This window comes from Labrus mixtus, chromosome 4 (assembly GCF_963584025.1).
Source record: "Labrus mixtus chromosome 4, fLabMix1.1, whole genome shotgun sequence".
Taxonomy (NCBI): Eukaryota; Metazoa; Chordata; class Actinopteri; order Labriformes; family Labridae; genus Labrus; species Labrus mixtus.
Window position 1 is genome coordinate 14,003,011 of NC_083615.1, and position 25,074 is coordinate 14,028,084.

Genomic DNA, 25,074 nt, shown 5'->3' on the forward strand with positions numbered 1-25,074 from the left:
TCTTACTTTTTAGCAAATCCATATTTTATTTAAGGATTTGGCCATGACAAAATGGAAATGTAAAAACAAAACTATTTGGGAGCCCTGGGTGGAGCAGAAATGTCATTCTGTGTCGTGGATGAATATTTTGGCATTTTATAGTGACGTGATAGATGATTAGTTAACGATCTCTGCGCCCTAGAAGCACCGAAATGTTACTTTGCGCAAAGATTTCTGCTCTTGTCATCCAAAAAACTTTAATATCTACCCACGAAATACGTGTTACGAAAAAGCGAACATACAAAAAAAACAGCATTTAGGGCGAACTGTGCGGGTTTTTTTTTTTTTTTCTTCTGTTCCGGTGACTGACACTGTCTAGGTGTGCTGGATGAACTCTCTCCCTCAGCTCGGCCTCTTCCCTGAACGCGTCGGTGCAGTTTGAGTGAAGCGCCCATCACTTTGGACCATTTCTCTGTGCGCAGCGGAGCTCCGGTCTGGACGCGGGCCAAGCCTGTCTGGTGTCAAACCAGCCTGAACAGATACTCTCAGACATCTCATTCCTGAGACGGGATTCTGCCCACCCCTTGTGTAAAGCAATTTAAACCTGATAGCTCATCATCTCCACTGAAAATATTTGCCCGGACTATTAAGACGGTCTCTCTGCACTTTTTTCCCTCATATGCACTTTGCCACCGTGCAGAGGCAGAACCAGAGCCGGGCATGGCTTTTACGCGCAAACCTCCATCATCCGACCGTCCTGTGATTTATTTTTAATGCAAGCGTGACATTGGACATTAATCAAGTTCTGACTTTTTCTAATGTTTTACTTCTTTTTTTTCCCCGTGGAAATGCTCGGTCCAGATCCATAAAGGACCAACGTTTGGTTAATATGAACTTATTTCCAAGTGGAATATGTGTTTATTTGTCTGTAGCAATGTGCTGGCTGGTGGCCGAGGTCGATGCGTCCTGGTGGTGAGTACATTATCTTTAGTTAGTTATAATGGTCAAAGAACAGGCGCTGAAAATGTGATCAAACTGGCACGTTTTATTCCACGTGCAGAAAGGGGCTCAAATCGAGTTTGTGGTTAACACATCTGTAGATAAAAAGTTCGATTTGTGAGGAAATATCACGAGAGTTTCCTTGCTTATTAAAAAACTTCTATATCACTTTTTAAACTATTTCAGGACTACATTGTTCTCGTTTGTCATACATTTCCCACATAATGAGTTAATAAATTCCCTCCGTGGTTTACATTTCTGTGTTTTAAAAATACTGAAGTTGAAGACTGAGTATTTAGACAGATACATTTCCAAGATCAAGTCATTCAATATGATTTACTTTCTCTCTATTTGCTTTCGTTCTCTTGAGTCTTTTAATATTTGCAAAGATCCTGTTTCTGTGTTCCAGCTGTAATACTGAGATGATGTTGGGAGAGTGAATTTTCTTCTCCCTCTTTAATAAGGAGAAGTAAATTAAAGACATTTCCCTGAAGTCTGCAAGTGTTTAAATTCCCTGCTTGTCTTTCATCACACGGTTGAAATGGTGGAGCTGATAGAAGGGATTTCAACACAGCGGACACCTTGATGCTTTGCTGTGTCATTTTCTGTTTCTTAGTGTTTCTTTTCTTTTAAAGAAGCTAAGTGTCAAACTCCCCTACAGAGCTGAAATGTCTGCAGGTGGAGGAAAATACCAAGTTTGATAGAATTTTGTTTTGATGTTTAGATTTGCTGACAAAAGTTCTGCTTTCTGTCCGTCTGCTCCTCCACCCTGCAGGTACATGGGCACCCTGGGCTCTCAGGTGATGTGCGACAATATCCCCGGCCTAGTGAACAAGCAGCGCCAGCTGTGTCGCCAGCACCCAAAAGTGATGCAGGCCATCGGGGCCGGGATGAAAGACTGGATCTCGGAGTGCCAGCACCAGTTCCGCAACCACCGCTGGAACTGCAACACCACGGCGAGGGAACACAGCCTGCTCGGACGCCTGCTTCTCCGCAGTGAGTAGAAGGAGGACTCATTTGACTTTAGAGGTCACATTTTGAAGTACTACTTAAAGTCACGAACAGGGTGGGAATCACTAAAGCTCGACAAATATCTGGATTTAAACTAGATTAGACTCGGTTGTCCTGTGGTGAAATGTTTCCTGATCATTTGAGGAGAACACGGCTGACATATTTGCAGCACACATATTCTATCAAACCACAGTTTACATGCTTTATGACCCACAAATCCCCAGAAAATACACACCGAGTCATCCAAGCCTGAGACCTCTGACCATTTATCACTCAAGAGGACAGCAAAATGTATCCGCTTTCTAGGGGTCCGTAAATATAGTCACATCATTCTGGGTTCAAAATGGAGGGCTTGCTTAATTTTATCCTGATTAATAATGTCTGTAGATGAAGGTTAACTTTAATTAAAGCTAAAGAACTATCACTTATTGTCTCTTTGTAATCTTAAAACACTCCTGTTAGGATAAAGATCGGGCTAGATTTCTTATCCGTGATCTGAATCAATGTTTGAAATCATATCAAGCAACACCTCAGTATCAGTATTGAGATACTTCTGTGATAAATGTAGCTGTATTCTCTATTCACCTGCAGTGAATGTTAGAAGATACAATAAAGCAGATTATACCTGATATAATGACTTGAGGGGCTGTCGGGTGCCTTCGACGCTGCATGACCGAGAATAGAAAGTAAGTGACTAGATGGCCTGCAGCAGTGTACTTTATACGCTGGCTTGTGTTTCCAGCTCATTGTGCGCTGGAACCGAATCCCTGCATGATCGTGTGCATTGCAGCACTTGGATCTGTTTGTCATGTTTCACCCTGTGTCTGAAAATTCTTAACAATTGGTGACTTTGCAAAGTGTCTTGACGTCTAACCGCAGCACCGTTTCACCCTCGGAGAAACAGAGAGTTCCCTTGCAGATGTTTTTTTTCCACAGACGTTGGATCACATTCCACACCTCGTCTCACTTTACAATCGTGCATTTGTCACGTCGATGCAGCCGACTGGTTTCTCTGTTTTTGTGTTTGATCGGGGGCAACATGCTGCTCAGTGCTTGGTTAGAGTTATATTAACGCTCAGGGGGGAATGTGTTGCTGGATGGAAGAAAAGTTCATCAGCACTTTGGTTGATTTCATGTTGTCAAACATTGATACTGAATAAATATAATGGGTCCAGCTTCTCAAGTTCTCTTCTTCTCTCTTTCTTGGATGATTTTTATTGAACACTGTTGATGTAAGAGGAATTAGTTGAGAATTCAAGCAACCTGCAGGCATGACCTTGAGCTTTAGCAAACCCAGGATGTTTTTTTTCTTTCGCTTTTTTTTAATTGACACTGTCTGCAGATTTATTTTTATTTTATGAGATGGAAAAATATTGCAGACTGTGTAATAATCAAAATGATTACTTGTTGTTTTGTAAGTTTATTTTAAGGGCTTTTTATGCCTTCAGTGTTTCCCCTAGGTTGAAGTTGTAGCAGTGGAGGTGAAGTGGAACAACGTTTTAGTTGCATTACATCTTTTTTGAATTATTTTCTTTAAAAGAATTATTAACATTAATTGGACAAAATAATCCACCAACAACCACCCTGTTGTCATAACCTTGCTCGTGGGTAATGGCAAAAGAGGAGTCCGAAATTTACCAAACAACATTTCATAACGATGGTCACATTTGAGTCTGTACCGCAAATTAATATAATGTTAGTTTCTAAGGAGATAAGCTGGAGTCCAGCAGCGGAGGTCATATTTCAGCAGTGGTGCACCTCCGCTGCTACATGCATATAGGAGAAACACTGGCCTTTATTTAGAGATAGGACAGTGGTTAGAGTCAAATCAAGGAGAGAGAGAGAGTGGAGATTGACATGAGGGAAAGGAGCCACAGGCCGGATTTGAACCAGGGCCGTCCACATGGAGGTATAGAGCCTTTCTTTGTACATGGGGTGTCTGCACATGCAGGTTTTAACTATATCATTTTTTTTTTTAAATTTGTACCTGATAAAAAGTTTACAATGTGTCCTTTTGATTGAGATTTTTCATGACGATGTTCATGTTTACGTTAGATCCACTTCAGCTACTGTCTCAGTTAGCTGATCACTCTCCTCTCAGCCCATTCCAAAGAGAGATGGTAGAAACGTCGTCTTTCTCCAAGTAAAAGTAATCCCACCACTTTGAAGATCCATACCCGGTCATTAGCACTGTTTATCTCTTCTGGTCATTTGCAGAAGAAAAGACTTGATGTATGGGGCTTTCGGCAGTCTGTTCCAGCGGGGCTTTAGTGCAAAATAAATGTTGTGAAGAGTGTGACAAATGACTCCTCTAAGACAGCAATTAGTCGGTGCGATTAGCAGTATTAGGGATTGAAATGATGAACTGATAATGAGCAGCAATAAGCAGCCTGCTGCTGCTGCCTCTGACAGATGTGAGCGCTGTACAGAAGCATCCTGTCAAATTAGACATGTCAGTGTGCGTCTGAGCAGCTGAACTCAGTCTGTGGTTTCTGCCAGGACGCGTTACAACAAGTCCTAATCTTTTTTTATTGCCACTGGAGGATCATCGGGAACCGACGGCCTGATGTTCCTCTCCCATGCCCCGAGATTTAACCTGTGAGGCGGATCCTTCGACTTAGTCTGTTTCATGTCGGGGCCTCTAATCAGCCGTGTGGTATTCGGACCTCCCAGCCGGGCCCCCGCTGTGCCACACAGAATTATCACGGCACGTCGGAGAGAGCCTAGTCAGAAGCTCCTTATTGTCAATGTCAGCGGGCTAATTTCAAACAATTACACAGGAGTTCTACCTCTGTGGTGTCCCGTTTACTCAGTGTTCTCCTCATTAACCTCATAACACACGCTCAACTTAGCTGCTGGACCTGCACACACACACACTGAGATATACGTTTGCATGTGTGTTTCACTACCATGACCTTCACTATAACACCATAACTTTAATATGTTTTAAACCTTTTTTTAGGATCATCAGTTTCTACATCTCATTTTCCCCCAAAACTTTCAAAGTTTTTTTTTTTTTTTTGATTTTTGTTGATTTGGTTTTGAAACAGGTTTTAATACTGTTTGCTTTTACTTGAATCGTATCACACTTTAAAAAATCTGGTACCATGACAACCCTTGATCTGAGAATATGTGGAAAAAAATCAAATACAAATCAGAGTTGACCCTCATCGTCACCGCCTCTTGGTTCTTCGATTTTTGCCGCAGTCGACGATTTTGGTGGGGGCCTAAAAGTACTGAGAGGTGACACCAGCTCTAGAGCTTCATTAACATGTAGAGTAACTCAAATAATGAGCTCTGCTTTTAAGAAATGTATTGAATGAAAACAGAAAAACATTATGGACGTTGTTTGTTTTTCACGAGGTTGCAGGTTTGGTTTCAGATTTAGGGGGAGGGGCAACATGGAGTCGTCTGGTTTTCTAATGAACTAAGAAGCAAAACTACAGGAGAGTATTTTTGTTTTTATTGCCTTTCATATCGTTGTTAAATAAATACATGATGCTTGTTTTTCTATTTTGACTTTAAGTAAAAAAAAAAAAGGAAATCAGAAATATGAGCATTTCTTTCAGCAAAAAAATAATGAAAACACAAACATATGAAACGTGCAAGATTCACTTGAGCTAGTTTGTAGCACAGTTTTACACACACACACACACACACACACACACACACACACTTTGATGTCTCTCAGATCTCTCGTCAGCTACATGCAGAGCTGATAAGGGCTCTGGGTCAGGGTGCTGCAGGTAAACGTTAGCTGTTTATCCATTCTGGAGGTAGATGAAGCGTTTTTCATTTCATGCCTCACATGAACTAAAAGTTTGTAGCAGATAACAACAAACGAGGATCATAGAGGTAGGAGCGGAGGCCAAACATTTGAAGAATCTCTCTGTTTGTCTCGGCTTCATGTTGCCCTCCTTCAGGCTGTATTTGGGAACAAAGATCAACGAGAGATAAAGATTACCTTTGATTCTCATCTCACATCAGTGAAGGTTATAATGTAGAGAAGAATACAACCAACATGCTGATTTCTTTTTTTATAATTCTGTTTTTTCATTATTTGGACAAAAGAGTATTTTATTATTTTGGGAATCTCAGGACATACAATGCCCACAATCATGATAATATTACGATACAGTGATCTCACTTTATAGCTTATATATTACAAGACAAAAGTATAATGATACAACACAATATCTGACTAATTAATTGCTCAGTGGTTGTGAGTGATGTAGTCAATTTGGGAACTCCTGGGGATCGTTGGCTGTCAGGTTCACTGCAGACTTGAGTATGACTGCTATGAGATTACATTTATTTGAAACTTGACCTCTTAACGTCTTGAATTGACCCAGAAAATGAAAGCAAGCCTTTCAAACCTTGCAGCTGAATAATCCTGTGCAATTACAAATACACCAAACAGTGTCAGAAAGAAGTTGCATAGCTGCGTGTTCAATATGTATATTTAGGAATCTTTACTTCAGGACTTGTTTGAAGGTGTTAAAAAAAAACACAAAAATGGTCACCAACAAAAAAAAACAACCTACATTCAGAAAAACTGTTTTATATTGTTTTAAAACGTGTCAATTGTGCATAAAAATATATAAAAAAAATAAAATAAAATTGTAATAGACCTGTTCCTCTCAGTAACATCTTCACTCTCTCTCCTTTCAGGTAGCCGCGAGGTGGCCTTCATGTACGCCATCTCCTCAGCCGGTGTGGTTTACACGTTGGCACGAGCGTGCAGCCAGGGCGATTTGGACTCCTGCTCCTGCGACCCCACAAAGAAGGGCTCATCCATGGACGCCAAGGGCTCCTTTGACTGGGGCGGCTGCAGCGACCACGTGGAGCACGCCATGCGCTTCAGTCAGGCGTTTGTGGACGCCAAGGAGAGGAAGGAGAAGGACGCCCGGGCGCTCATGAACTTGCACAACAACAGAGCCGGCCGAAAGGTGCGCCGATCATGTGAACACCTGCTGGAGTCATGAACAGGATTTTATTGTGTTTTTGGAGTTAGCAACACTGAATGATTTTAAAATGAAGCAGTAAAATGTTGAAGGATTTTTTTGGTCAGGAGAAACACATGAACTATTTTATTTTTTTTCTACGTGATTTATCAGGTTCATTCAACAGCATGCACGGCTCACTGAACTTGTGGCGTCCATACGATGCTTTTTTTTCAGACTCTCACCTCTCGTTCTCTCCCTGTGCCCTCTCCAGGCCGTGAAGCGCTTCATGACCCTGGAGTGTAAATGTCATGGTGTCAGCGGGTCCTGCAGCGTTCGGACCTGCTGGTTGGCAATGGCCGACTTCAGGCAAACCGGCGACCATCTTCGCAAGAGGTACAACGGCGCCGTGCAGGTGGCGGTTAACCAATACGGCACTGGATTTACTGCCGCGCACACGCACTTCAAAAGACCCAGCAAGAACGACCTGGTGTACTTTGAGGACTCGCCAGACTACTGCATACGGGACAACGAGTCAGGTAAAACATCCTCCAGCCCTGCATCCTGTACAGGATCTGAAGAGAGCTGTTGAAACTACATGTTAAAGTATTTATTATTATCATTTAGATTCTTTGAAACAAAGATAAGCATAAAAACAGGGATGTGATTAGAAAGGGAGGAAAAGACATGCAGAAAGATTGAACCAGTTGTGCAACAGTGAATTTCCTTCTGTGTTCACACAAAGGCTCGACCAATCAGCTCTAGCAGAAACGTTACAATGGGGGGCTGGCAGGAAACAATCCGGATTAAATCCTGTTGAAAAATGCAACAGTTTGCGTTCACATAAAAATTAGGCCTGAACGTTTTGGGACATTTTCTGGAGTTTCTTGCATGTGTGAAAGGGCTAACTGGCTCTCTGCAGGCGCTGAGACGACAGGGATACTTTACCTCCAATATTTGGGCCCAGACAGATGCTGGTGTTGAGACAGATAAGCCGCTAAAGCAACAAGTATCTCAGTGTGTGAAATCTGTGTTTACATATGTGAAGCTCTGAACAGGACAGTGAGTGTGAGAAAGAAAATGTTTGTGTATGAAATCTGTGAGAGTGAAAGAGAAGAGCATCAGTGTGTGCGTGTGCGTGTGTGTGTGTGTGTGTTAGCGTGCATGAGTGTGTGTGTGTTCCAGAGGAGCTGTATGCCTGTCAGGCAGCAGATGATCCGTGGCGATCGGGTGTCGGCCAGTTTAAGACCCATTACACACTTCTGTTGGCTGAAACCTTAGAACACCACAGATCACTATAAATCACCACTGCTGGAAACACACACACACACACACAAGCCTGAGGGCACGATCGGCACACACACACATCAGAGGAGTGTGTTTTCTGTTATTTCCTTCCTCCTCTATTTGAAACTTGACTTACATTTTTTAAACAACCCCCAGAAAAACATCTTCCCAAATCTGTTATAACAAATTTATTGTTTTGTTTTTTTGTCATTTTAAGGCTGCTTTTTTTTGTTGAGGTTTATCTTGTGGCTTAAGGAGAGGGAAAATCAAAACCTGGGAATCATCTGTCACGGGACAGTGTCATGTATTCGCTGAGATTTACAGGTTATCAGGCACAGTCACGGTTCTTTAGAGTGTTTTATGTCCTTGAAGAAGCATGAAGAACTTTCAGAAGGCATGGTTTTCATTTAGGGGCCAAGAGGACGTTTTAGTGATTAAAGATAAAAGGTACAAGAGTGTATTCTAGTCCTGGAGCATCAAAGTTAAGTCGTGATACTTCCTGGAGATCATCTTAAACCAAGCGGCAACCGACGGTGTTGAAAAAAGAAGCCAATGCAGAAGTGCAAAAAACCTGCAGTTCCTCGAGTGTCCACTTGAGGTTGGCTCCAAGAGACCACACCCCATTCATAAAAATGTACTTTTTTACAGCAGAAATCTAAATGTGTACAGCCTGGTACGAACAACAACTTTGGTGGGATTAGTTATTGTCAACAACAGTTTAACTGTTTTTCATAGTTAATCTGTTTTGAGGCGGCTGTGGCTCAGTTGGTAGAGTTGGTCGTCTCTCAACCAGGAGGTTCAATCCCCAGCTCCTGCAGCCTCATGTCCGATGTGTCGTTGGGCAAGACAATTAACCCTGAATTGCTCCCACTGCTTTTTCAGCGGCGTATGAATGTCAATAAATGGGATTAGTTAATACTGATGGTCACTTTACATAGCAGCCTCTGCCATCGGTGTGAGAATGCGTATGTGTGACCTGCGGTTTAAAGTAGTCAAGTTAAGGTTTACGCTTTTATGGGAAGGATACACATTATGCATAGTTAGGCGCACAGCTGACTTGATTGACAGGTGGGTGTGATGTAACGGTTTGTCAAGAGACTTAAAACCCATCTCAGCCTCAGCTCCGGCTCTTAGCCTGTTGTTAGGTTGAGAGAATGTTTCCAGCATGGCGACCGCCACCGATGGGACTCCAAAGCCGTCTTCAGTAACAGATGGGTGAAGTCGCTGAGGCTTCGCGCATTCATATTCACAGTCTCATTCTCAGTAAGTCCTCTGTAGCTGGCTCAGGTGGCTTCACCTCAGAGAAGTTCTTATTATTTATTTGTTTGTTTTTGTATTTAGATGCTGACAGTTCAGTTAAAGATATTAAGAGTTACAATAAGCTGCATCAGGCGGAGATCAAACTGGGGAGATATATTGAGTAACATTATGTTGCATTTTTTCCTGTTTCCCTGTTTGCATCTTCACTTCAGTTCCAGTATACATCGTCACTGTCAACGATCTGTCTTTGTTAGTCCTCGGTGTAGAAACACAACAGACACCAAAAAACAGATGTTGACTCCACTATTACTTAAAACTGGGATTGGCAGCTTTAGGAAAACAGGCCGGAGTAAACAGATTATCTGTCAGTATCAATTTGAAAACCTCCCCTCTAAAGGGATAAACATGATCTGCCTGACTTTGGGAGAGAGCGCAATGGTTGACAAACACAGCACATCTTTGTCCTCCCTCCTTTCTTCACCACTAGTTCTTTGCCGTCTGCTTGGTGTGTTGGGGCCTTAACAGAGTCACACTTCCCGTTTGTCGTTCTTGTGCCGTTACTTGCGAGCGTTATTAAAGTGATACAAGTGATGGGTTTGGGCTTCTTTAAGGCGTGTGAAGGACATTTATCAAATGTGTCTCTCACATTTATTTTGTCAGAGCTTTGATTTATGGATTACTCTAAACGATGTATAACAAAAAATACATTTGAAAATAAATTGCCTTACACTTAGAATAAAACCAGGACTAATTGGTGATTACATCTGAATTTGTTGATTTTTTTCGATACATTTTCTTGAGGTGAAGCCAAAGAGTTGGCAGTAAATCAATCAGCTGATGAATTACTTTTACTGTGATTATGTCTCGCTTTTCTGCTGTGACTTGTGTTTATATATTTAGATCAGACGAAACACGATGACATCATCTTGTTGGGCCTCTTACAGTTTAATTGATTGATCATTTATTTAGCTGCATCAAGATGCTCCAAAAACAGCTTCATTGGATTCCTTGATCCTGAACAGTCACTGTAACACAGTAGTTTCTCCCCCCCCTTCCCCCCCCCCCATGGAAATGTGTAGACCTTATGTGATGTGTACATGTAAGCAGGGTGAGGTAACACACACACACACACACACACACACACACACACACACACACACACACACACACACACACACACACAGTGTTAGCCCCAGGCCCCTCATGAGAACTCACTCTCTCTAAAGACTCACTCCTCTGGGACACACACAGAGAAAGGCATGAATTCTCACTCTGACGACAACACACTCACACAAACATAAACACACAACCATGAAGCACAGTTGCTCCTGAAACACACACTTTGAGTTACACACACACACACTGAAAAACCTCTCCAAGACATGCAAGCTCACCCTAAATAATTCTGGAAAGTCTACTCTCACAGGCAGTTGGACACACACACACACACACACACACACACACATACACACACACACACACACAGTCCATAGAGATAGTGAGACGGCCCCTCTGTGCCTCTTTAAAGTGTGAAATCAATTTCCCTCGGCCCCGGCGAGGCTCAGGTGCTAAACTCATCTCTCGGCGCCCCCTCATCTTAATTCAATAAGCAGACACAGGGAGAGCGAGGAAGACTCTGGCCGTGATGTCATCCCTAGCGGGGCAGCATACCGCAGATGACGAGCAGGCGCTCTGCCAGAGAGAGAGAGGGGCGGGGCTTCAGGTCAAGCCCAGACATATTACCTGGCGACGGAACGATGAAGAGACGTCGCTCTCTCGGAGCGAAGCAGAATGTAAACACGAGCAAATTCCAGAACAATGTTTCGAGATTGTACATGAAGCCAAAGCATCAGTTTTTCCTCAACCTTTATTTACACAGGAGGAGAGAGCTCACAACCATGTTCCTCTTCAGAAACACTGGGGCTTCACAGGCAGACAGAAACAAAGTCAGTCACACCTGCACAGTGCAGCCACCAGACTCTGCCCACTCGACCTCTGCAGCACAGCAGCTTCCACGACAGGTTCATGTTTAAAAATGATTTCTGCAGCCTTTTTCACACGTGTTCTCTTTAAAATGTAAAGTACTCTCCTGACCTGCCTGTTCACATGTTCCTCACAGCAGGCGACTCTCCTAGTCTCAGGAGGAAAGTCATGATGTAAAAAAAAGGCGCCTTGGAAATGATCAACAATGTCCAACACTATGATGACAGTTTGTACCTTTAGATGAATGCCACGGGTGATTGGACGTATACATGGTAACAATGAACAAGTGGTTAAGCATAAAAAAGTACGGAGCAGTTTCATTTTGTTCACAATGATCTCTGCGGTCACCAGTGGTGTAGTGTTGCCTAAAGAAGTGGGTATACTCTTCATTTTTTAAGTGTCCCGTCCAGCAGAGTATAAACAGCCTCTGTTATAAACAGCGACATGTAAGACTACACTTGCATAGTTAGTGTGTACTAGCCAACCAGAGACAGTATAGGGAGAGTCATCTCTTCACCATCCCAGGAAAAAACTGCAGCATACTCCTGAATACTGTCAATCAAGAAGTGGGTATACCCTATGGAGATAAACCCTGATACCCTGCACTAAACCCCGACTGGGTGATGTAAACGTCATCACAACTTCCCGATTGCTCGGAGTGATGATTTGCATTTTGACCATCAGAGAAGATTCTGGTGAGTTGTGGTGTTAGTGAGCGAGAGGTGTCGCTCGGCCCGGTCACAAGAGAAGGCTTCTCTGAAAGTTGCAGGAATGAAATGATTTACCCGTAATAGTGAGAACAGTCTTTGATATGGGAGAAACTAGGGTGGGGGTGTTTTTGTTCAGGAGGCTTCTTTTGGTTATTAATGTTAGATTGTTTCTTATGTATTCAAACAAAAGACGTGTTGGCTTTTGTTACGATCAAAACAAAGCTTTTTGTTGAAATAATTCTGATGTAATCGTTCAACTTAACACAATAATGATCATCAAAGGCTTCCATAGTTTTATCATAAATGAAAGTTCTTTTGTCCCCGCTGTTCACACACCTGAAACACGTAGCTCAAGAACACAGACACGGACATGGAAAGTGTGTGTGTGGTCGGCTGAAGAAAAGTGAGTGTGCGCACTCAATCAGTGTGAGGAGATAGTGTGTGTGTGTGTGTGTGTGTGTGTGTGATGCGATGCGATGGATGTCTCCTGTAAAATGAACAGCTGATGAAGGGCGGGAGTGCCGGCTGACGGCTCCTATCATCAATCTCTCATCTCTCCTCCATCCAGCGTTCATCATCTTACTCACGCTCTAAACTCCTCCTCACCCCTGCTGTCTCAACGTTAATACTGCGCTCCCATTGGCTCTTGATGACCAATAAACTGTTTCTAATTGGTCACATTTGAGCGTATGTACCGCCTAATCACGTCCTCATTCCTCGCTGGAGTAACGGTGTAAAAAGGGCGCTTCAGTCGGTGAAATGGTTCTTTTAGACATCTTAGTAACTTCCCATGATGCTGCTCACCTTAGACAGAAATGATTGGCAGTGAGGTGATGAATAAATGGGAACAGATCAGCAGTGAAAATGAACTCTGAGTTTAGTCCAACTGCTGCAGAAAAATGTCATCTGATACATATAAGTCATATTACGCTCTGTTTGACACAAATAGCTTAAAAATGATCTAAAGAAGAAAAAAAAGCTTTAAAGAAAACCTTCAGAATTGATTTGTTTTGTTTTAAGAGGATCATTGGTGTTTAGTCTCGGTGTCAGAAGGATTTCGCAGTTTGCAAATAATTAAGTTTAATTGAAATTCTTAACATTAATGTTTTTTATTACCGTAAGCATTGCAGACCAAATTGCCTCTGCACTCTGCAAACAGAGCAATACAAGATGTGAGGTTGTGGTAGGCTGCTATGCTCGTCAGTTAATTCTAACATCTCACTCAAATGGCTTTTTAGATCAACATTATACACACAGAACGTGGAAGAAGAGGCTTGACATATTGCCTCAATGCCACAAAAAGTTTGAATTCATCACAACATTTCTTCAGGTGATAAGTTTTGGATCTGAAATCATCTGCCATCTGTTCTGTTTGTTACCGACATGGAAAGGGATGCAGGAGTTTCAACATCAGCAGCATGTTGATGATGTTTCTAGTATTAAAGAATCAGATCAGGAGGAGGGGGAACACAGTTACAGCTAATAATAATAATTCAGAGGCATGCCGATTGATTCCCCTCGTTGACGAGCTTCAACGTTATACAGAAGTCTAAAAACTGCTGTAATGCCTCGTACTTTGAATACTGTGTGAATGCTTCCCAAAAGCTGTTTTTTGCTGCAAAAAGATGAACTGGTCAGAATTTGTTCTTTTCAAATAAGAGTAAGAAATTGAGTGTTTTTGGTTTTACAAAATAAATGTAACAAAAAAAGCTTTACCTTGGACGAGCAGATACTCATTATAGATTAAATTAATTAATCTCTCTAAACCCTCGCTCACCTCCTCTCTCTCTCTCTCTCTCTCTGTCCAGGGTCCATGGGGACGGCAGGGCGCGTCTGTAACCGGACGTCTCGCGGCGTGGACGGCTGTGAGGTCATGTGCTGCGGCCGAGGCTACGACACCTCGAGGGTCAGCCGGACCACCAAGTGCGAGTGCAAGTTCCACTGGTGCTGCGCCGTGCACTGCCGCGACTGCCACCAGCAGGTCGACGTGCACACCTGCAAGGGCCAGACGTGACACTAACTGACCAATCGCATTTAACCACAAGTCACGTGGGATCACTGTGTGGAAACTTCTGCAGTTTTTCGACTTGTTGCGTAGCTCTCAAAGATCCGTGTGACTTTCAAACAGTAGGTAGGTCGTTTTAGCTTCTTCAGGTAGCGCTGTGCTCCTCCTTCAGACATGCTCTCTTTGCTGCTCGTGCTTTTCCTTCTCTGTCTCCTCCTTTCATTTTTTTTTCTCAAACTAATGAGATCAAACACATCATCCATCCCAAGATCTTCAGGATGACTAGACTAGAAAATGTTTCATCAACATGTTCAAAGTTCAACGACTAACAGAAGAGTTATACTTGTGTTTAAAACACATCAAACAATATGAACTAGTGAATAGTGCGCCTTCCATCTTCAGCAAAATCAGGTTTGCAAATGTTTACTTCATCTTCAAAGGCACAAACTCTGGTTAGACCGCAGACTGTAAAGTAATGTTAGTGTGCTGTGGTTTGACATCCTGGATGTCATCAGATGGTTAGATGTGCCGTCTGGGTTATTACAAGCATGTATCAACTGGGATCATAATTGGGGGCAAACACAACAACAGTTATAAAGATGTTCCAGTTGCAGCAGTTATTACTTTACATTCCTGTAGGTGGCGACATCCACTCAAAGAAATCTGCAGCTGTAAAACAGTTGGTACCTGGAGGACCAGAATTAGAACTGGACCAGATCCACAGCTCTGAAGACAGCTGTGTCTTAATTCAGGGGCAGCGTCCTCAGAAGGGTGTAGAACGCTCTGCCCCGACTGAGATGAGACACGATCTGGTCTACAGAAGATTCCCCGTTAGCGTCACTAGCTGTCCCCACTCTTACACTTTCATTTCAAAGTGTATCAGAGTGAACCAGCTCGGAAGAATTGGCGCACATTGAATCCCGGGATTCATTGAGCCACGAAGGCTGAAGCATATGGATCCTTTTGTTGGAGGGCACATTTGTCGGCATTATTTGAAGGAGCCTTTATCATAAAGCCTTCAACGTGCTGCTGTGACAAACTCCATCTTCAAATGTCTTTAAATGTGCCCTCTGAAGGACGCAGCCCCTGAAATGGGTCATAGCCATCGTGTACTGCAGATGGATCAGATTGGCTTTCACTGACTGTAATCAACTGGACTTCTAAATTGACATCTTGAAAAGTTACTGCTCAAAATAAATCCACACAGTAAAGGAAACATCTCAAGTATTTTCAAGATGAGCTTGTGCTATAACTTAAGTCTCCTTAGAGTCTACTTATAGTGTAAACAAAACAACTGATTCAAGCAGAAACGCATGGAGAACTACATCGAGTCACTTTGAAAACACATCTTCAACACAGAGGAACAAAGTGAAATAAAAAAACCAGCGTCTTCCTGCTCAGCTCTCCCTCCAAGATGTCAATCGTCTTGTCCTCTTATTTCTTTGTATTTATTTACTCTTCAAGTGTGTTCAATATTCTTACCTGTGTTGAGAAGATGAATGATGTTACCTGAGATTTAAAAAAAAGAACAACCTGTATGACTGCACTATCCAGAATCAAAGACTCTGTCCATCACTCACAGCAGCAGCCATGTTTAAACACCACTAGTTTAGATTATTTTTCTCCTGTAAATATGTCGGCCTGTAAGTTAAAATCAGATGTATATTATCTATACGCAGACAGCAACTTCTAACTAATCACACAGCTCACTTCTTTACATATGTGTTGTATTTAAAAGGGCTTAAAAATCTTGAAGCACTGGCTGTTAAAAACACGTTTCATACAAGTGACATGAACACAGAACACACGTTTGTTTTTTACTGCAGTAAAGATCTGAGCTTTCCTCTGAATCATGTGAACACCTGGTCCATGGGTCAGACTGCGTCTCCCTGTAAACGGAGATGTTACCTCGTCAGCAGATAGAAGAACGATGCAGGTCCAGAGAGAAACAATGAAGACCTACCAGGTAGTGTTCACCTGAGCAGCAGCTCCACAGGAAGCTGCGTTCAGACTTGATGGTTGAAGTGGTGAAACTGCAGTGAATCAAACTGGCGAGAAGACGTTGTTTTGCAGCAATACACAAAAAGTCCTTTTATTGTATTTTTTTGTCTTCTCACTTTTTTTAATGATGGCAATTGATCACCTCTTTTTGTACAACAAAAGAACAGCTTTAAATGATCGAAAACCCAAAAAATGCAAACATATCAAATAAAGTCAAAACCAATTGTGGATTCCATCATTTTTGCCTTTTTTTTTGTCCCTTGCCTCTTGCCGTCGTCCTCGTCTGTTCTCAGTTTGGTTTGAACTCTTGGCACAAAGGTGTGTCAGTCCAGTCCAACAAAGCGTTCTGGGTTTCAGTTCGGCTGGTTCTGTCTGAATGGAGGTCGTGGGCTCCTGGTTCAGGTCCTGGTTCTGGATCCGGTCTGGTGGCTCGGGTCAGATGCGGGTGAGTTGGTGCCAGAGGCTGGACGGCAGGATGCTCTCCACCTTCTCCATGATGAAGTTCAGAGGAGCGAACAGCGTGCTGAGGAACTGCAGAGAGAGAAAACAACAACAGTCACACAAATGTTCATGAGGTTTTTGTTTTTAGAAGAACTCAAACATCTCAGTATCAGACTCACTGACCTTTAATCAGGTTCATTAATGCTTTGGGCTTTTCACACTAATTACAAAACAATCCACGATTCTTCTGCAGTGTTCAGAGATAATGAAACTAAATTATGTGTATTACATTGTTTTAAAACAAAGAAAACGGCCTTGGTGTTTGTGGAATATCAAAGTATTGAATCAGAATGTAACAAAGTCCTCCGCCTGTCGAGACCGTAAAAGAACTTCAAACACCCTGTGCAGTTATTGCAGCAAAATGTTTACAACAATAAGACATTACCTGGAGTTTACGGTGGCTAATTCTGTCTGAAATAAAATTCAAACCTGACGATTTTTGATTTACAAAGACTCAAAAGAGAAAAAACTGGATCAACACATTTGAGGAAATGGAACAAGTGAATTCTCCATCAGACATCGATTCATCTATTTTAGTATCTGAGCTTGTTTTTGACTTGTATTTTATTGAGCTGTAATGATTTAAATTAAATCACATGAATAGCATGGTTACAAGGATGATCAGATGGCAAAGTGTTAATCTTTAAAGTAAAGATAAAATATAAAACATTGGCAGGTTCCTGCTTCTTGAATTTGAGAATCTGCTGATTTTCTGTCATTTTGGATTTTAAGTCTGTTATAAAAAGATGACTTTTAAATGTATTTTTTGTTGTCTTTATTACGCCTACGAGATAGGACAGGTGGTAGAGTCAGAAAGTGAGTGGAGAATGACATACTGTTAAGGAGACACAGTTAAAATAATAATCCCAACAATTCTTTGTGAAAATTAAAGGTGAAGGTCTTTTATGTGATAAAGACCATTAGACAGTAGCACAAAATGAAAAATAAAAAAAACCTAAATAGACTGTATGTTGGGATTGTTGAACATATTTATTTATTTTCGGGATGTTTTGATCATCTTACCGCCTAACCTGCATCTGGAAGTCAACAGAACAACGTAATGTTAAAAAGCTCATTCTGAAAGTAGATTGAGGTGCAAAGCAAACGCCATTGTTCCCGATCCCCTTCATCATATCTACTTTTGTACTTTAAGTCCGAGTACAGAAGAGCTCGCTGTCAGGCTCGTCCTCTGTTTTTGTTTTGGCAACAACCAGTGAAGAGGAGCAGAAGGTGACAGGGAGGGGGGGGGGGAGCTGGGGGTGATAGGGGCTCCACTAGAGCAGCAGCAGGTCATAAAGGTTCCCACTTTGTCAGACGGCAGATAAAAGTCAGGAGAGAGACGGCCTCTCTGTGCCACCCTCCTCCTCACCTACATGAGTCTCCCTCACACATCACACCGCACATCTCTGCTCCAGCTTCAAAGGACACTTCAAAGTAAAAGGTGTGTGTGTTCCCTGTGTTTGAACTGTGTGTGGGGCACAAAGAGACGGGCCTGTAATCCAAAAAGGTAGAAACGCACGCCACGGATGAACCAGGTCTGGGTCAGGGTACGTTGAGCCAGGACGTGATCATCCATGATGCATGTTTCCTGTTCAAGCCGGAGCTTTAATGTCTTTTTAGTGACTCGATGACTCGGGGTTTTTCACCAGCACACGAGGAGCTCTGGATGAACATGCTGAAGGGACATTATTAGTAAAGTGTGTTCACTCAGTCACACACGTTCAGCCCAATCGTTTTTGAATTCAACAGCAAACATCCTGAATTCCTGAGTACAGGAATTCACACGACTCAGACACACACACTCTTACACACACAGACATGGTGGTGGATTTACAAAGTCGGTCTGGTTCAAGTTCGGTGTTTAGATGAGTTTAAATGGCAACAGGTTCTGTAGAGTCTGGTGCTGCTGTGTGTATCTGATGCAGCTGAGAGCATGTAAAGACATCGTGATGATGCATCCTTATGACGGACAAATGAATGCACATTGAAGATAAATCCTCCCAGTCTCAACTCAAATGGAAGGAGATACTCCTGTACATACAATCATTTAAGACTATAAGACAGCGTTGATCCTGCACTGCTGTTTCTTTTGTTTTGGGTTTAGCACATTATCCGCACATCCGAGTGTTCTCTTTTAATACCTTTCTGAGCATCGTCTTTCAAAACATCATCAGTTTTAAATTTGGTGCCTTATATCATCCGAGGATTTAGACAGACAAGCCAAGAGTATAATAATGATATGATGATGATAAGTGACCTTTCCTCTACCAGAGAGCACCACCAGGTAAGAGCTGCCCAAAAATCAGTTGGTGTGTTGGTCTATACTACAGACTCTATAGCATATCAAACTGAGTATGAGAGGAAGAGGGCAGGTTGACTGAGGGTCTGCTGCTTGCTTGCAAAAAGTAAGTAGCGACAGGACCAAGGAAGGGTCAATCACAGGAGGTGAGCGGGTGTGACAGAGCTAACAGGAGCATGTGGCAAAGTTTGGACACACCTGTAGAGTCACAAACAATCATTCAAATCAGCTCAATCACAAACTCAGAAGTTCAGGGTCTTTTTTAAACAATAGAAACTAAAAAGATATACTTGGCGCACGGTTCCCTCTTAGAAAATGATTGAGCTGATGGATTGTTACACTGTACTTTTTCAGACTTTTTCCTGTCCTGTGATAAACGTAATCAGCAGATGAAAATTTTATCAGACTCATTATATTGAAAAAATATTTTTAATTCAATTTATAAATATAAAAAACTATTTTAATGTACCTGCAGTGAAACAGAACGAATGAAGTCCAACTAAGAATGCATGTGTGTGTGTGCTCTCAGCAGGGAGATCATATCTGCAGATAGTGTCACATCAGGGGGGGCGGAGGGGGGAGAGATGAGCTCAGACACATTCCAGGTGAGCAGCACAGCGCTGCAGGGAGCTGCGGGGCGAGCCACATAGCACCCTCCACTGGTTGCTACTGAAACAGATATGAAGGCTGGAGGCGAGTTCAGCACTGAGGCTGAAAGAACCGATGTTTAATCTCGGCCGTTTGTAGATATCAGTGATCTTTAATATTTGTCCCTCTGTTGGTTCCAAGCTTTTGATAAACCTGTATTTGATTAACTGATACAGCAGCGTGGTCATCTCTTAGTGACTTAGTGAGAAGATGCAGGGTTTACAGGCTGGCTTTTGAGGTTGGAAACGGCCTTAATGGCTTTCTAGACTTTTCATTAGACAGTATGACGTCACAGTGCAGTTCAGCCTTGACCTTTAGGGTTAAAACATATCATCCTTTCATTATTTGGGCCTATTAGACCTTTGAATGAATAGTGTCATAACCATTAAATAAATTCTTCAGTTTTTGAAGAGATGACTGAGAGGTGACTTTAAACCCAATACTCCTCGAGAAAGACATGTATGCTAAAGTAGAAGATATTCCCTCAATGGGTCCTGAGACATTTTGCTCAGAAGAAAGGAACAGATAGATGCTCATCTGGACGCACAACCCAAAAACATGATGCAAAAAAAACCAAAAAAAAAACAGAATGCCTTCAGCCATGGCTGTCTCCGGCTGTGTGGCATTGGGAGGTATAGGATATTATCAGGCAGCAACCTCCGGTGATGAAAAATGTGGATTTGCAAAAGAACTGCCATGCCACTTGAGGCTGGCTGCAGAAGCCACAGAGTTCCCAGTAGGTCCAATAATAAAATGTCTATTAATACAGCAGACATTTAAATGTTTACAGCCTGGTTCAAAACACACTTCTGGTCTCAATAACTCATTTCTTAATTGGCGTGACTATTTTGATAACACATCTGTTTTGATGATATTTATGCTAAGAGTTATTCATACATTTGCTCTTTTAGGGGTGTGGCACAGAACATATGTTGGTAGAGGAAAGGTCACAGAGAGATTAATATCAGACTAGATTCTCCCTGAGGAGCAAATGTCAACACGATGTGCCTGTTAGGTTCTGACATTGTGTGTTAAAAGGTCAGGGTGTGTAGAAATATTCATCCAACCACCGGATATGACGGAAATGAAGCTGTTAACTTTGTAGATCATTAGTCGTCATGGAGATAGTGGGTAAAGAATAAAGTTTTGGGCTGGAGGAAAGATCAAAGTGCAACTGAATCCTCCGGATTTGTTGTCTCTCGACTGCCCACTGTTACATTTGTGCTTAAGTTGATTTATGCAACAATATCCTGCAGCAATGACTGTATTCTGATTATGTGTGTGTGTGTGTACTCACAGCTTTAGCAAACACTCCCATGAGTTCGGGGAACTGGTGTGTGAGCAGAGCCAGCATGGCGGTGAAGGAGCAGAGACCGGCTGTGAAGAGGATGAAGAAGGGCAGCTCCTTCTTCGGGTAGACCGACACCTCGTGAAACACTGCTTCCACGCGACACACACACACACACACACACACACACACACACACACACACACACACACACACACACACACACACACACACACACACACACACACACACACACACACACACACACACACACACACACACACACACACACACACACACACACACACACACACACACACACACACACACACACACACACACACACACACACACACACACACACACACACACACACACACACACACACACACACACACACACACACACACACACACACACACACACACACACACACACACACACACACACACACACACACACACACACACACACACACACACACACACACACACACACACACACACACACACACACACACACACACACACACACACACACACACACACACACACACACACACACACACACACACACACACACACACACACACACACACACACACACACACACACACACACACACACACACCACACACACACACACACACACACAAAACAATGTTACTTTAGTGATCGACATTCACAGTCACCTCATACTGTTTGAGATTTGTATTGCTTTAAGTCTGTTTTGTCTGTATTCTAAAAACCCAGATGTGATATTGCTGCTTTTATTGGACGGTCTAGCTTCGGTTCAACACTCACATCCAAACTCGTCCTCTGCTGTGCTGAAGACTAAATGTAGAGGTGTGAGTACATGCACACATCAGGCTGTTTACAGACATGTCTGATGAGGTCACTTTTTACATACAGTTTGAATGACATATAGAAAAAAATGATCCTGTATCAGAGGAACAACGCTGCTGCTGCTGCTGCTGCTGCTGCTGCTGCTGGTGGTTGTTGTAAAGAATCACAATTGATATGTCACCTCATCTATCCGTCTGTTCTGTTTGGCTTCATTATGTTCTCTCTGTTCAGGAGCTAACACTCACTTAGCACAATGTGCTGAACCCTGCTGGAAGCCAATTTAAGACAGATGAGCAGGCAGCAGGATGAAGTACTACATCTTTGTGCCAGATATCACATTTACATAATTATTGTTCCCCCCCCCCCCCCCCCCCCCCCCCCCCCCCCCCCCCACCCCCCCCCCCCCCCCCCCAACAAACAAAGGAATGAACATCATCTTCATTATAATGACACTTCAAATGGTCAAAGCACAGTTTAAACTAAAATTGATAAATAGGAAGTTTCCCAGCAGCTACCAAAACATCACACCACTTTTGTCTTTTTGTCTCGTACTGTTTAGAAACATGTTGTGTGCGTGCATCAATGTGCGTGTCAAGGCGTCTCTTACTGGGTAACAGCTCTCTGTCGGCGGTCTCTGTGCAGATGGGGTAGGGATAAAACAGGTGACCCTTCTCCAGAGGATACGGGATCATTCTGAACGCTGAAAACAAAGAAAGATACAAACTGAGTCCTGCTTTTAACAGACAGCTGGTTACTTCCTTCACCGAGATTGTCTGTGTGTTTATGTGTGTGTCTGTGTGTGTGTTTGTGCCTGTAGGTGTGTGTATGTGTGTGTCTGTGTATGGGTGTGTGTGTGTGTTTGTGTCTGTAGGTGTGTGGGTGCCTGTGGGGGTGTGTGTGTGTGTGTGTGCGCTTGTACTCACTGCCCTCCCAGGTGCAGTGCAGCAGGTTGAGCGCTCCCTCTACCCGTTTCCAGTGCTGCAGGTGGAAGAAGGCGTAGGCGATGGCCTCGCTGTCTCCTCTCTTCAGGATGTGTTCTGGAGGAAGAATCAGACTCTTCATCTCCAGCAGATACTGAAGAAGAGAGGAAGAGGAGGAGTATCATGAGGATACTAAAATCAAAAACTTTATCTAATTATATCAATCAAACTAAATCAATTTGTCTAATCCAACATATTGACAGCCAATCATGTTGTATGTAGTTTGTCTTGTAGTGGGCAGGTGTGTGTAGTTTGTCTTGTAGTAAGCAGGTGTGTTTAGTTTGTCTTGTAGTAAGCAGGTGTGTGTGTGTGTGTGTGTGTGGTGTGTTATAGTGAGCAGGTGTGTGTGTGTGTGTGTGTGTGTGTGTGTGTGTGTGTGTGTGGTGTGTTTCGTAGTGAACAGGTGTGTTTTGTTTAGAGTTTCCTGTGAGTCTCACTTTGGGGACGTGAGGGTTGAACTCCACCGCTCTGTGGATGGCTTCTACTGCGTTCATCTCTGCTGTGCTCAGCCCTCGCCTGGATGCTGCCTCTGGAGAGAATCTGCACACACACAAACACAAACACACACACACAAACATTCCTGTCAGTAAACTGCTTTGGGATTAGACATCCTGACGTGATCAAAGAGATTTTGAAAATGACTCCCCAAGGGGTCGGATAGAGATGTTAAAATCGATGGCTCCTCACTTGTCACTGACTTCCTGCTCTGTTAAATCTTTTACATAAAACTGAAACATGAGGTGTGGATTTCAGGACGATCAAATCAACCGTGTTAGCCCCAGAGGACCAGAATAGATTAAACAGTGAGTTGAAAAGGGAAATATGTAGATTGGATGGACTCGTTTTTAATGCTACAAATTACATTTCTAGAAAAAAGGTAAAAGGGATGAAAAATAATGAAATAAACTTCCATTCTAATGAATCACTGAGTGCAAATACAATCACTATGGCTGTTTGAGGTATAACATTTAATATTTCATGGCAATTTTTCTTCCAACAATGACATAATAAGATAGCAAAGTTAAAACAATGATTGTCTGTTTAACAATAGTGCTGCTGTCCTTGTGTTTAAATGTGCTTTCACACTTCTCTAAAAGCTCAATCACCTTCACATAAAATCAGCTTCTTGATGCTTTAAGAATAAGAAACATACTGTCCAATCAAAAAGAGAGTCGTCAGAATAACTGTTTTTAAAGTCATATTTTAAGGGCTTTTTGCCTTAATTGGATAAGACAGCTGAAGAGAGACAGAAAATGCTGGGCGAGTGAGGGGGGGGGGGGGGGGGGGGGGGATGACATGGAGGAAAGGGGCGGGGACGAATTCCAACCAACGGCCTCAGCAACGAGGTCTATAGTCTCTGTACATGGGGCGCGCAACAAAACCGCTTGGCTTTACAGCGCCCAAGAAGTTCTTCTGACATCCAGTGACAGAATTAAGCAACAATATTTAAAACCTTTGAGTGCCGCTATTCTCAGCTGGTATGACCAAATTTCATCATCCAGCTCCCTAACACATATTGTCTACAACATGCATTAATCAGTGTGAGTGCAAAATCACTTTGAGTTCAACTTGTAAACATGTATTTAAGCTTGAGCCAAGATAAAGAGAAACCCTGCTGAATAATCATGATCTCAATATTATTATCACTTTTACTGTTTTTGCCTCGCTGAATCATACCTGGCGTATAAAGTGTATTGAATGAATTTTAAAGGCTACCTGGGAAGAGAAAGTTAAATTATGCATTTTTATGTGAGCACCAGAGTACGGTTGTCTCGTGTTTTACAGTCCTAAAGAAGTGTGCTCCTCTGGGTGACCGCAGCACTCTGATGAGACTCTCACTTCTCACAATAACACAGATCAACCCTGAAGGCAGCTCTGTACCAAAAGAGCAGAGCTGCAGCTGTAAGTACACCAGCGCTCATTCACACTGAACGTCTCTTCAGGCTCTTTCCAGCTCTATCTTTAACTCTTACAGAGCAGAGCGGGGTTCGTTGAGCCCCCTTGTACGAGCATTAGAGACGATGAGAAGAGATACTCACTTGTCAGAGACCGCCCTGGCTTTGAGCAACGCCGCTGTATAGCATATCGTTGCAGATTTAGGTAAGCTAATATCTGTGGAGGAGACACAAAGCAGACATGGAGGAGGAGGGGTTAGTGAATGTTGCAAAAGGTCACAAGTTGAGTGAATATAAAGAGTTTGGGTTTCATAGCTTTGGGGCGAGTCGTCGATAGATTTCTAAGTGTGGTCTGTCTTTTTCACTGTACACTGAACTGATTCTCCAAAACATTTTCTGAGAGAAGGAAATAATCTGCACATTATTCCTTGTTTCATTTT

General features: G+C 42.6%; 2 protein-coding genes across 7 annotated transcripts in view; one reads left to right on the forward strand and one right to left on the reverse strand.

Annotated features, from left to right (window-relative positions):
- Window positions 1-419: 419 nt before the first annotated feature.
- Window positions 420-15,380, forward strand: wnt2 (wingless-type MMTV integration site family member 2). Its single transcript, XM_061035972.1, has 6 exons — window positions 420-951; window positions 1,754-1,974; window positions 6,661-6,938; window positions 7,207-7,471; window positions 13,981-15,023; window positions 15,063-15,380. The coding sequence occupies exons 1-5, from the start codon at window positions 869-871 to the stop codon at window positions 14,184-14,186; spliced, it is 1,053 nt and encodes a 350-aa protein (XP_060891955.1). The 5' UTR covers window positions 420-868; the 3' UTR covers window positions 14,187-15,023; window positions 15,063-15,380.
- An 859-nt stretch (window positions 15,381-16,239) lies between these two features.
- Window positions 16,240-25,074, reverse strand: part of LOC132972846 (suppressor of tumorigenicity 7 protein homolog) — a 52,221-nt gene continuing 43,386 nt past the window's right edge. For 4 of the 6 annotated variants that reach the window (XM_061035969.1, XM_061035964.1, XM_061035966.1 and 1 more), the window contains 6 exons: window positions 24,779-24,851; window positions 23,177-23,279; window positions 22,683-22,833; window positions 22,367-22,459; window positions 20,924-21,066; window positions 16,240-16,709 (listed from right to left, as the gene is read on the reverse strand). In XM_061035969.1, coding sequence (XP_060891952.1) covers window positions 16,614-16,709; window positions 20,924-21,066; window positions 22,367-22,459; window positions 22,683-22,833; window positions 23,177-23,279; window positions 24,779-24,851 — 659 coding nt within the window. In that variant the 3' untranslated portion in view covers window positions 16,240-16,613. The remainder of the gene's footprint in view (window positions 16,710-20,923; window positions 21,067-22,366; window positions 22,460-22,682; window positions 22,834-23,176; window positions 23,280-24,778; window positions 24,852-25,074) is intronic. The other 2 variants (XM_061035965.1, XM_061035968.1) reach the window with 1 other exon arrangement.